The 12,365-nt window shown below is 42.3% G+C and overlaps 1 protein-coding gene across 1 annotated transcript in view; it reads right to left on the reverse strand.

Moving 5' to 3' along the window:
- Positions 1-5,498: 5,498 nt before the first annotated feature.
- LOC112115930 (inaD-like protein) overlaps positions 5,499-12,365 on the reverse strand; it is a 206,818-nt gene continuing 199,951 nt past the window's right edge. Inside the window, exons 44-46 of the mRNA XM_024213156.2 lie at positions 11,665-11,771; positions 9,806-9,929; positions 5,499-6,303 (exon numbers count right to left, since the gene is read on the reverse strand). Of these exons, the coding sequence (XP_024068924.2) occupies positions 6,157-6,303; positions 9,806-9,929; positions 11,665-11,771 (378 nt within the window). The 3' untranslated portion in view covers positions 5,499-6,156. The remainder of the gene's footprint in view (positions 6,304-9,805; positions 9,930-11,664; positions 11,772-12,365) is intronic.

Consider the following 12,365-nt stretch of genomic DNA (forward strand, 5'->3'; position numbering starts at 1 on the left):
TGGCGGATCAACGGAAGGCCAATGCTAGCCGAGTGGAGGCTCTGCGCTTTTGAAGACTGCAGGAGGACTTTAGGAAAGTGGCATATAATTACTTGTCTTGAAATTTGGCCAGGGCACAAGTGTTGATAACCCTACCCTTGCAAAAAGGGCCATAGGATCTTTAACAATTCTTAGTGGTCCTTGCCTGGGTTCTTCATCTCACTCCCCCAGGTCTGAGACGATGGCACTCCATTGGACCTGCATTTCAGGGAACTGCCCCAGGTCATAGGCCTTGGAAAATGGGGTTTCAGGAAATGTTTTCTGCTGGCTGTCAGGAGATGATGTGTAAACCCCCTGGAGTCTGCCCAGTCTCTGCTCCTTTCCCCAGCATGAATCTTAGACACCCAGAGCCTCTTTCTACATAGGAGGGCAGAGCTCTACAACCACAGGGGCCCAGCAGCACATGGATCTGGTGGGACAATTCCGTAGCCTGGCCTGTTATCTGTTTGGGATGACATTTTAGAAGGAGGAGTATACCTCTGATGTTTGTGAACATCTTTGTTCAGATTGTAAATAACTGAGTTACAGTAAGAAAATACCCAGACTCCATGTAATTGATTCTCTTTCAGCCGGAAACCAACCCATGATCTGCTGTCACTGGCCAGAGGGGTGACTTTATGTTTTGTGATTTCTAACATTTATTGCCTTTAATAAAGGATCTTATGTTATATAGTTCAAGCTAACACCCTCCAAGGAGGATTTCCCACAATGTCAGAAGAAAGTTTGGGCTTCACATTGTCATGCTGTCATTTATTTCCAACACACACCCTTTCATACAGTACATCTCAAACTGCAGTAAAGGAAATCTAAGATACTAAGAGACAGTTTTGCAGGATTGGAAGGATGACGCATTCACAGAGCAAACAAAAGAGTTAATTTCCTTTAGGAACCCGGGGGCGGGGGGGGACGAGGGGGAAATCATAAGACTGTATGAGAATGATCTTCTCCAGCTCCACCCTGTGGCAGTTTGCTGAGGAGACTATGTAAGTGACCGCAGCTCTGGTAAGAAATATGGTTTCTGTGTAAAGTGTGAACTCTGGTCTGTCTGTGTGTGTATTTTATTCTACCTAATGCACCTCTAGATGAGTTGCATTGGTTTACACACAAATTTTGATTGGTGTAACTATTTTGGAGGGGTGTGAGATTTTTTTTAACCAATATATTTATACCAGTAAAACCCTGCATGTGGAGGCAATTGTATCGATAATAAATGTGCCTCCCTGCATGGGAATAAACTATACTGATATTAAACACTTTTATAGTACACCTCTACCTCGATATAACGCGGCCCGATAGAACACGAATTCAGATATAACGCAGTAAAGCAGTGCTCCGGGGGGCGGGGCTGCGCACTCCAGTGGATCAAAGCAAGTTCGATATAACGCGGTTTCACCTATAACGCGGTAAGATTTTTTGGCTCCCGAGGACAGCGTTATATCGAGGTAGAGGTGTAGTACACTGTAAGGCTCATATTGCTGCAGCTATTTAGATGGTACGTTTTTGGGGGCAGAGACTGTCTTTTTGTTCTGTGTTTGCACAATGCCGAGGACAAAGGGGTCCTTGTCCATAACGGGGGCTCTTCGGCGTTATCACACAAAGAGTTAATAATATACCAGTATTACATTATATTAAAACTATATGTAGAACTCGTGTCTTTAGACAAGGTCTAAGACAGTGAAAAAGATCCTTGTTCCTTTTACGCTTAGAGCATTACAGTACAGTGAAAAGATCTTATTTGTCTTTCTCTTAAAGGATCTGGATATCACAGGATTGTCCATAATATCAGAGAACAAAATATTCCTAACTGAGAAAACAATGACTAAGACCGTGTTTTAAATCAAGTGTACATGCAGCTAAATTATGGATACGAAGTGTGAAACTGTGGAGAAAGATGATCATGGAATTATACACCAATGCTCAGTTTTATACATGTGTAATGTTAAATTAATTCATTCCAGTCCTTTCAGGCAAAGGTATAACAACTGCTCCATCTCAACATAATCATATTACCTCAATAGGCTCTATATGTGACACTTCCATGGTGGTAATCACCATTTGATTAATTACGAGGTATTTAGTGGCATTACAGCTCTTCCTCAAGTATAAGTATAATCTGACACAATCCTTTTATTATTCCCAGTTAACCTAGTGTCTGGAAGTAGACTTTAAACTAGTGTCATGAGTGTGTGGTTGCAAGAACATCACTTTATACTGAGCTGTAGGGTCACAGAGGCATTGACAACTACAAAGGGGATAGAGCCCAAGATCTTTTGCTCCTTTGGGGCCTGGCAAGCATACAGCTCAAGCTGCCCTGGATTGGGGGAAGTAGAAATATAAGGGAGGATCCTAGCCTTTATTTATAATACAGAGTCAGTCTCTTGCCCTTTTCTTTGTGGTGATAGTCTAGAAAGTATAAATAGAATTACTGACTGCCACTGATTGTGTCATGCAGATCACAGTTTATTTACCATTCCTCCTACAACTCCTCTGGCTGCCTGGGGAAGCTATAGAGGGAACTGTGAATAAACCATGACGTTTATGAAAATAAAAAACATGACAAATGAGGATCTTCAATCCACAGCCATGGGTCTTTTGGAGAAGACCTTGGATTGGTTTGGGGCTGTGGGGAGCAGTACTACCAAAAACTTTTGCAAAATTCCTGCAACCAGACTTCCTGCAGCCAAATTTGCTCTTCTGCTGATCAACCACTTTGACCCTGACATATCCTGCCGCAATGGCCACCCTGTTTTCCATTCACACTTCCCTCCCTCCCAACTCTGTTAACTACTCTGGATCCCAGTATTCCCAACCTGATTGCTTTGTTGGTTCTTCCCTGCTTAAAACGAATTGGTTAACATCCTAGAATAGTTTGCATCAGAGGAATTAGTGTTTTAAAGGAGTATGGATGTGCACAAGATATCTTGCTCCCAAAGTTTCACTCCAAAAGCGATCTGATTGGCTGGGGGCAGGGCCGGTGCTACCATTAAGGCAAACTAGGTGGTTGCCTAGGGCGCCAAGATTTGGGGGCACCAAAAAGCGGTGCCCCCAATTTTTTTTTTACAGCGTTCCTACGTCCCCTCCCCGAGCGCGCGGTCACCGCTCCACTTCTCCCGCCTCCCAGGCTTGCGGCGCCAATTAGCTGTTTGGCGCCACAAGCCTGGGAGGGGAGGAGAATTAGAGCGGGGGCGGAGTGCTCGGGGAGGAGGCGGAGCAGAGGTGAGCTGGGGTGAGGAGCTGCCGCAGGGGAGGGGGGAGGCGCCACAGGGCGGGGGGGGGCGGGGAGCTGCCGCAGGGCTGGGGGCGCAAGGTGGAAGTTTCGCCTAGGGTGCGAAACTTCCTTGCACCGGCCCTGGCTGGGGGGGATGGACTCAACTGCCTGTCAAAACATTCTCTGATCAGTCCCATAGGTACAGACGTTCATACTCCTACTGGAAAGTAAGTGAGGCTCATTACTGTCAATAGCAAACATTACACCCTGGGATAAAATTTACCATAATATGGACTTGAAGCGAAATTCTTTAAAAGTACAAAAAAATTAAAAAAAAATATGCACAACTTCTTAGTAACTGAACTTTATTTAGAATCTTTGGAAATAATAAAACATCTTATTTTACTGATATACATAAACATACTATCAGTAAGTTTCATTGTTTTTTTCCCTTGCACAGACGTAGATAACAATTTTAACAAACCAGAACACTTCGACCCAGACAAGCATAATTGAAATTTAATTCTAGAATTGGTCCTTTAAATACTGTACTTGCCTTCCCCACATGTTCACTGGTTTATCAAGTAGTTGCAATGCAATTTTTGGCAGTAACATACTCAGCACACAGAAAAAGTGCAAGTTACAAGAAGCAGTAATATTATCTCAAATCTGAACAATGAGAAGTGCAAAATCTCAGCCCATAAATTCTATATTTTTTATATCAACCATATGTGCATAAGAGATGACAAATGGCCATGTAAAATTTAATAGAATAATGTTGCAATATTTTCAAGTATGCATGTAATGGTTATTTGATCAGAATAGTCATTAGATTTTGGTCATAACCTTGCAACATTGTTTTATCAAGGTGCATCTAAAAGGGTTATCTAGGTGCATTTAGCTTCTGCATACTTGGATGTTCTGGAAACCAAAGGTGGGTAGTTAAAAGTTCTTCAATTCGGTACCTCTGGACGTTTGATGTGCATCTGTAAACAAGATTCCTCTAACACTTCATATTAATAAATCAACCAGCACAATGGAAATGAAATCCATTCAAAAACATAAGTCTCTTTCAGGCACTATTTATGGAATACCCATAAAATATTCCAACAAGTTAATGCACTTTGTGATTTGTTATATTTAGAGATAATTTTTAAATGAGATAAGGAAAACAACATTCTTAATGAGAGCTCATCACCTCTTCTATGCTTACTACTTTATCACTTTTAACCTCACTTCAATATACTTTTCTTTATACAGTCAGGAGAATAATATCACATTTTAGCTAAAACATACTGAAGAACAGTAATTATAGGATTTCGAAAGGAAGCCTGGTTTCATTTACCGATAGGAAGGTCTCATACACAATTGATAATTAAATCAGCTGCCAATTTCAATACTTTTCCTATTTTTTAATTCACTTTTCCTTGCTGTATCATTATCATCATTAAAAATTAGCCCTCTTAGCCCTACATCATACTGAGGTGCTTTCTGCATGCCACCAGTCTCCACAAAGTTAGAAAGATTAAACGGCATGGACTTGCATTACCACTTATTTGCTTTACAAGTTCACTTGCTAAATCTCTTAGTGGCATTGCACAAAACTAGGTTCTAGCAATCTGAAGCCCAGGATACTGGATGGGTGGTAGTTTCTGATAAGTAAAGGTCCCTTTCCCACACCAGCTGACACCATGCAGACTTTTGGAAACTTGCAAAATGGTTCAATCTGCCTTCATTTAGCCCTTAGCTCTAGTGGGAATCACAACTTACTAGCTTTCACATTAGCTGAATTATAGTACCACATTATGGAGGCAAACTCTGGCCTTCTTAGAAGTCTAACTGTGGACACTAGTACTGCAATTCAGCACAATTACAAATGCATGTACTGAGCATCTTGGTCATTTCAGAACATTTCTTTTTCTATAAAAAATTAATTAGAACAGAATAAGACATGTTGCTCATGCCACATCTAGATCTTAAAACACTGTCGGAGATTTTGAAAGACCTGAAAAAACAGGCCCCTCCCCCAGTTTTTTTTTTTTAATGTTAAAGGCTGCAAATTGACTCATCACAATAATGATGGGGGCGGGGGGAGGGATAGCTCAGTGGTTTGAGCATGGGCCTGTTAAACCCAGAGTTGTGAGTTCAATCCTTGAGGGGGCCACTTAGGGATCTGTGGCAAAATCAGTACTTGGTCCTGCTAGTGAAGGCAGGGGGCTGGACTCGCTGACCTTTCAAGGTCCCTTCCAGTTCTAGGAGATAGGATATCTCCATTAATTAATTTATTTTATTTATTATTTATAATAATAATCACTAACTGGCATGGACCTATCCAGAGTGATAAATATGAAAAGTTAGCATTGACTGTCAAACTTACTGTGCAGAGCACAAACACTTTCCCAGAGGAGAATCGGATATTTCGTCATTTGGAACTGTGGTAATTTAATTACATTATTAATGTTTTCTGACATACTTGAAAGGACAATTAGCATAAGTAAATAATGAGTGAGATGACAAATCACTTAGCATTTATTTCTGATCATCAGATGATGATCTAAATTCTCTTTTGTGTGTGCGCGTTAATTCCAGTTTCAGCAATTGTAACAGGGATTTCCCATTGGTGGGGATAAACTGATGTTTAACTAAAGTAAAACACATATAGTTCATTAAAGTTTTCTAAGTTAACCTTGTTGAGAGGAAACAGAAGCCACAAGATATTAAAGAAGTAGAAAAATCACTGACCAATAAGCTTCATTTATAAGACTAAATGAAACAATAGAGGCAATAGGATTAGAATATACTAATTTTATCTGGAGTTTGTTTTTCATCTCACTCAGGACTGTACATTATCATAGCAGCTCTACGCTGTTTTAAAATAATTGCATTCATCTCCACATGTGCAATGAGATTCATGATAACACTGTTAAGGTTACAGATCCTTTCTGGCATTTCAGAATAGCTACAGCTTGCTCATGAGTAACACCTTCCAAAGCTTCTCCATTAACTGCTAAAATCTGATCGCCGCGCTTCAATCTGCCATCATCCGCAGCTGCTCCCTGCAAACAACAAAAAATGACCAAACAATGTGATGTGATTTAATTCTAAATTTCTTTAAAAAAAATACAGCACGACACTGCTCAACAACATTAATTCTCTTTGTTACCAGCTTTAAACCACAACTCTTTCCTGCAGCCATGACTCAGTATCGTGCTGGCAAATGCTGATGGTATTTGGCAGAGGCTTGATGCATGTGGGTGGGTGGGGGCACAGGGGATTTGCTGCCCTGTTTGTGTCCTTTTCTGGGACATCTGTTCCTCCTCAAGGAAGGGGTCAAGTCTTTGAAGCAGAAGGAGGGCTGTACTTCCTTTCTTCCTTAGTCTGATGGCTAGAGCCATTGCAATCCTCGGTGTAGGAATCTGGCTGGGAGCTCCTGAACCCCTTCTCCTTTAATGGGGCAGAGTCCTTTGAAGGACAGTGGGACCTTTCTAGGACTTTCTATCTTGTCATGGCTCTCTGCATGGAGACCCTTCCCACTCACCACTTCTGAGTCTGAGCCATCCCTTAGGTGGAAGGGTTTAGCAGGGCTGGCTCCAGGCACCAGCCCAGCAAGCAGGTGCTTGGGGCGGCCCGTCTGGCTGTTCGGCAGCAATTCGGCCGAACAGCCCTCTTGGAGGGAAGCACCTGCCGCCGAATTCCCGCTGAAGAAGCTGCTGCCGGAGTGCCGCCTTCCGCCACTTGGGGAGGCAAAAACCCTGGAGCCGGTCCTGGGATTTAGCAATGCGTGGCTGATTTGGAGGATGGCCCCACCTGGCCCTGGTTTCTTTTCTGGGATAATGAGGTGGGGCACCGGATGAGGGACTGAGGGCCTTATGTGTGCTGTTAAGACAGCTGCACAGGGTGTGTGCCACAGGGCTTCTGTTTTGCCTCAGAGGCCTGCTCTCCTCCAGCAGCAGCCTTCTAGGGGGAGTATTCTTTGCCTGCTGGAGAGAGAAACAGCTGAAAGCTGAGAGATGGCTTGACTCTCATATGAGTGGGAAGCGACACCCTCAAAGTTACAGATCCCGATTCTCATTTACACAATGGCCCCGTTATACACACTCACTTTAAAGCCCCTTTACACTGCCAAAAGTAGTCTAGCAGGACCACCATGCAAATGAAAACCAGGCCTTTACTGTTCTGTGTTCTGTATTGGGAAGAATCCTAACCCAAGCATCTGAACTGGTATAGAAGATCAAAGAGAAAAGTATTTATAGAAACCTGGAAGCTTTTAGTTTTATTTATTTATTTTTTGCTCAGTGCCAAGGGTGGACTTTATTTTCCCTCCAAAAAAAAAAAAAAATGTAGGTAAAGTTACATAAAACAGAGCAAAACACTATAAGATGTTCCACTAAAACAACTAAATGTATTGCGGAAGGCATAAGGTTCCCAATGACATAAAAGGCAGGAGGCTTTATTATTATTAATAATCATTTGTATTATTGTGCAGTAGGTATGTCACATCAAGGTTCGTGAATGCATTGATGGCTTTAGGACAGGAAAATTACACTAAACTTCTGGCCTTGTGCCAAAAGCTTATAAAGGCAGTCTTCTCTCCATCTGGGCTGCATCTGATGGGCCTTGGAGTCAGTATAAAGCAAACCAGTGATTAGAAACATGCCCAGAGAGTCTACGCAAGAGGTTATTTGAAGGTAAAGACAAAAAGGCATTCTGAAACGTAAATACTAGTCCCATAGTCTTCTATTGAAATTTGTGGATTCACTGAAGAGAAAATCAATTCTAAGTGCCCTGAACACTCTACAAAACCACTGGCCCGAGATGTTTGTGGAATCCTCCAGATATTTATGCAGCCTTACATCGGTCCCCTACCATTTTTTCTGTTTGGTCTAATTCATTGAGACTGTACTATAAAAGTGACTTTATGCTAACACATCTTTCTGTTAAGCATTCCTAATTCAATAGGGCTAGAATTCAGTTGAGCCCGAATTCCAGATCTTGACATCAGTGAGTGATGGGGAAATTAGGATGGGGATCTGCACCTCATGACTAGTCCCTATTTTTACAATGGGCCAAACCAAGATCTTGGATTCATGCATGCCATATCTTTAGGGAAGTTTGAAGCCCGATGCAAATTCTGCGGCTCGGTCCATGTTTACACAGGACCTTAGCTGTAAGAAAGCAAGACTGTCAGGCTGCAGGCAGGAATCCTCCTCTTGAACAAGAGCTGAGCGCAGCAGGTAAAACCCCCACAGCCACTTTCAAAGCTTTTGAACTACAACTTTGAAAGTTAAAAAAGGAGAGAAGGGGGAGGCTGTGGTGGTGCTGAGCACTTCCCAAGTTGGAAACAGGTAAGTTAAAAATTAATAAAGCCGTAGGGCCTGATTCCCCATTACCCTGCCCCTCGTGAAGTCATCTACACCAGTGCAAAGTGTGAAACACTACTGTTGTGATATGGTAGCATTTTATACCCAGTTTGCACTGGTGTAAGTGACCTCACAACACGCAGGGCAATGGAGAATCAGGCTGATAGCATCTTCCCCTTTTCTCATCCAAGAGAGTCTTTTCTCATCCAAGTTGGCCACAACATGGATGTGAGGGAGCGTCTGACCACAGAGACCTGAGTTTTACTTCTGGCTTTGCAACTAACTTTGTGACCTTAGCAAGACGTTTAATCTCTCTGCAACTGTTTCCCAAATGTAAAATGCTACTTATACACTTGTGCACAGCATAGGTGCCGACTCTGTGGGTGCTCCAGCCTCGGAGCACCCACAGAATTGGCGCCTATGCTGTGCACAAGTGTATAAGTAGCATATACAGCTCTGGGGCTGGAGCACCCACGGGGAAAAATTGGTGGGTGCTCTGCACCCACTGGCAGCTCCCCACCCTGAACCCCGCCCCAGCTCACCTCCGCCTCCTCCCCTGAGCATGCCGTCCCCGCTTCTCCTCCCAGTGCTTGCCGCCGTGAAACAGCTGTTTTGCAGCGTAAGAACCTGTGGGAGGGAGGGGGGAGGAGCGGGAACGTGGTGAGCTCAGGGGAGGAGGCGGGGAAGAGGCGGGGACGGGGTGGGGATTTGGGGAAGGAGTCCAATAGGGGCAAGGAGGGGGCGGAGTCGGGACAGGGACTTTGGGGAAGGGGTTGGAATGGGGGTGGGGCGGGGGCGGGAGAGGACAGGGAAGAGGTGGAGTCGGGGCGGGGCCGAGGATGAGGGGGTGCAAGCACCCACCGGTGCCAGGAAAAGTTGGCGCCTATGGTGCACAGCACTTTGAGACCTACGGATAAATAAAGCCTTATACAGATTATTTTAAAGACATTTCCCAAATACACAGAGTAACATGTATTTACTCAGATAAGGTCTCTCTTTCCACATGTCAGTATAATAAAATAGCAGCTTTTCCCTCATCCTTGCTAGCGGATAGTGAGCTTTGGGTCCCGGCAGTGATGATCAAATCACACATACCCAGACAATGAGTTTGGGACACAATTCTTTTGCATTAAACTTGTTATCTGTTCTTAATTTTAGGGTTTTTAAAAGATATATGCAAAAAGGAAAAAAAAGATACCTTAGCAAATATAGTCTTGACATAAATGGGCAGGTCTCCATGGGGACTTCCATATCCCCCTACAATACTAAAACCCAGGCCATCAGAACCTTTCTCCAAAGCAATAATCTTAGGCTGAGGAGCCCTGAAAAAACAATGAATACCACTTAGAAGAACAATATATATCAAGTGAGAGTCTTTTTGTAGAAGGAACACTTTCAAATAGATTCAGACTTTCAAATAGATTCAAATAGATACACCCATTTTCCTTTTAAGATGTTTGTCATAATTTCACAAACCATGGCTCTGATCCCATGTTGGAATGCACTAACATGGACCCATGAATCTAAGTAGAGTCCCATTGACTTCACTTTTTATATACTTCCTTTAATAGGACTCAAAAAGAGCACATTATTCCCCAATAGCAGACTGTGATTCAGGAGTAAGGCCCACACAATTGCTATGTGTTTTTAAATAAGATTTGCTCCCTGACAGTCCATCTTCTGCCCCAGTTTAGGAGAAGTGAATTTGCAACATCATTTCATAGCAACACAACATCATCACCTGACTTCAGAGGCAATGTTGTCTAGTGGACAGAACATAAAACTGGAAGTCAGGAACTCCTGAGTGCTAATTTCAGCTCAATCACAGCCTTATAGCATGGACCAAAAAGTCACAAAGGCCCCAGTTTTGAAAGTTTCTCTGTGCAGGTTCAGAAGTCCACCAACCCGGAGTAACATGCAGTATTGGGCCCATAATCATTCATATCTCAGTTTCCCCATATGAAAAATGGGGTTTTCTTCTCTATCTCACCAGTGTTTTGAAGCATTACTAGTTCATGAGCACAAGGTAATTTACAGACGTAACACACTTTGTAAATAGTGGAGCTGAATAAATAGTTTACAATGAAAAAATTATTTGACAGATTTAGTTTTTCCACTTGCTTAATATCAGTGAGCAGGAAGCCAGTTTCTTAGATTGATTCACGGTTTGGAAAAATATTCAATATTTTTTTCCGTATCTGACTTTTTTTTTTAAACTTTATGGACTGAGAGTATTTGATATTTTGCTAATCTGAGTTGGTCAAAACAATCTGATTTGTGCTCTTTGACTGGAGAAGTGCACAAGCACTCAATGCAAATATTAGCATGTGCAAGCTTAAAATAGTTCCCACAACTTCTTAACTTCAAATGAAAACTCCCTTTTTTCAAATATTTGTGAGAGTTCAGATTGGCTGGATGTACATTCATGGAAAGAGAACACAAGAGGGGCATGAACAAATCTCATTCATGCAACAATTTGAGATAATATTTGTGATTTTTTTGTTTTTCCACAGTTAGCGCTAAGCATTATTATTATTGACTAAAGGAACAATACAATGAAAAAAGCTAATGGAAGACAGAATCCCTTTAATATAAATGAATATCTTCAAGCTCAGCAAAATACATGCACATTTGGAACTTTTATATCAATCCCCCTGCTTTCGGAAAACCTCTTCTTGTTTAATCCCCGAGATGATGGATTATTTTGAACTGCAGTTGTCATAACTCATTTCAAAGAGGAAGCTGCGAAACAGGAGCAGAACCATCATGACAACACATCAACTGGAAAATCTACGGAGATGTGCTTTTTGGAAATCTATCAAAAACAAAAGCATGAAGATTCACACTTGAATTACCAGATGAAGGCAGGTATGGTTCCACTCCTCACCAGTAGAGGACAATAGTGAGCATTTTAAAGGTGCTGAAAAATTAGTTGAAATGACAAGAGAAGAGAGCAAACACACTGTCCATGCCTGTGCGAGGGAACGGAAATGTTTGAGTATCCTTTAGCCAGTACTCTGAACTAGAGTACTCCAACATCAAAGAGTGCATACTTACTCTGGATCTTCAGAATGACAATCAAGAGTAGGCGAGTTAAGATTACATCCAGCAGACATGCTCTCTAATTGGCTAGCTATGGCACTGATATTGGTGTCGGCTACAACCTGAAAGTCAGGATGCAAGAAAATGTCAGCAAGGGGTCAGACTGCTAAACAACATCTTTACTTATTACACAACAAATACTGAGTATGTTACGAAAAATGGCTACTTTTTACAATCAAAACTTCATAAAAGATTTTAAAAATATTTTAAGTCCTTTATAAATTGAACTCAAATTACATTCAAATCACAGATTCATGAAGAAAATGTAAGAGGACCACCAATTTTCTGCAAGGATACAGCACAACACTTTTATTCTAATTTAAGGCCAGATTACCCTGGGGCCTCATACTATATTAAGTTTTGTTCATGTTCCTGCATTGTGGGTGGAGAGAGGCCGGGTTCCAAGGTCAACAGCAGATGAAGGGACCACATCAGGGGGACATAATGGTGCCCCAGAGCTGTTAGGAAGGCCTTAGGGACACAAATGGGGCATCAGAGCTGGTACGAAGCAAAGGCAATCTAACCGAAGGCCCTGATCTTTGGTGAATCCCAGAGATACAAGCATCCATGAGGCTGAAACTCCTACTCATCCTGTAGAGCAAAATAACCCTAACCTCCCAAAGGACCAATCTGTTGGAAGCTACTGAATGGAGATC

This window comes from Terrapene carolina, unplaced genomic scaffold (assembly GCF_002925995.2).
Source record: "Terrapene carolina triunguis isolate 2854851 unplaced genomic scaffold, T_m_triunguis-2.0 Scaffold211, whole genome shotgun sequence".
Taxonomy (NCBI): Eukaryota; Metazoa; Chordata; order Testudines; family Emydidae; genus Terrapene; species Terrapene triunguis.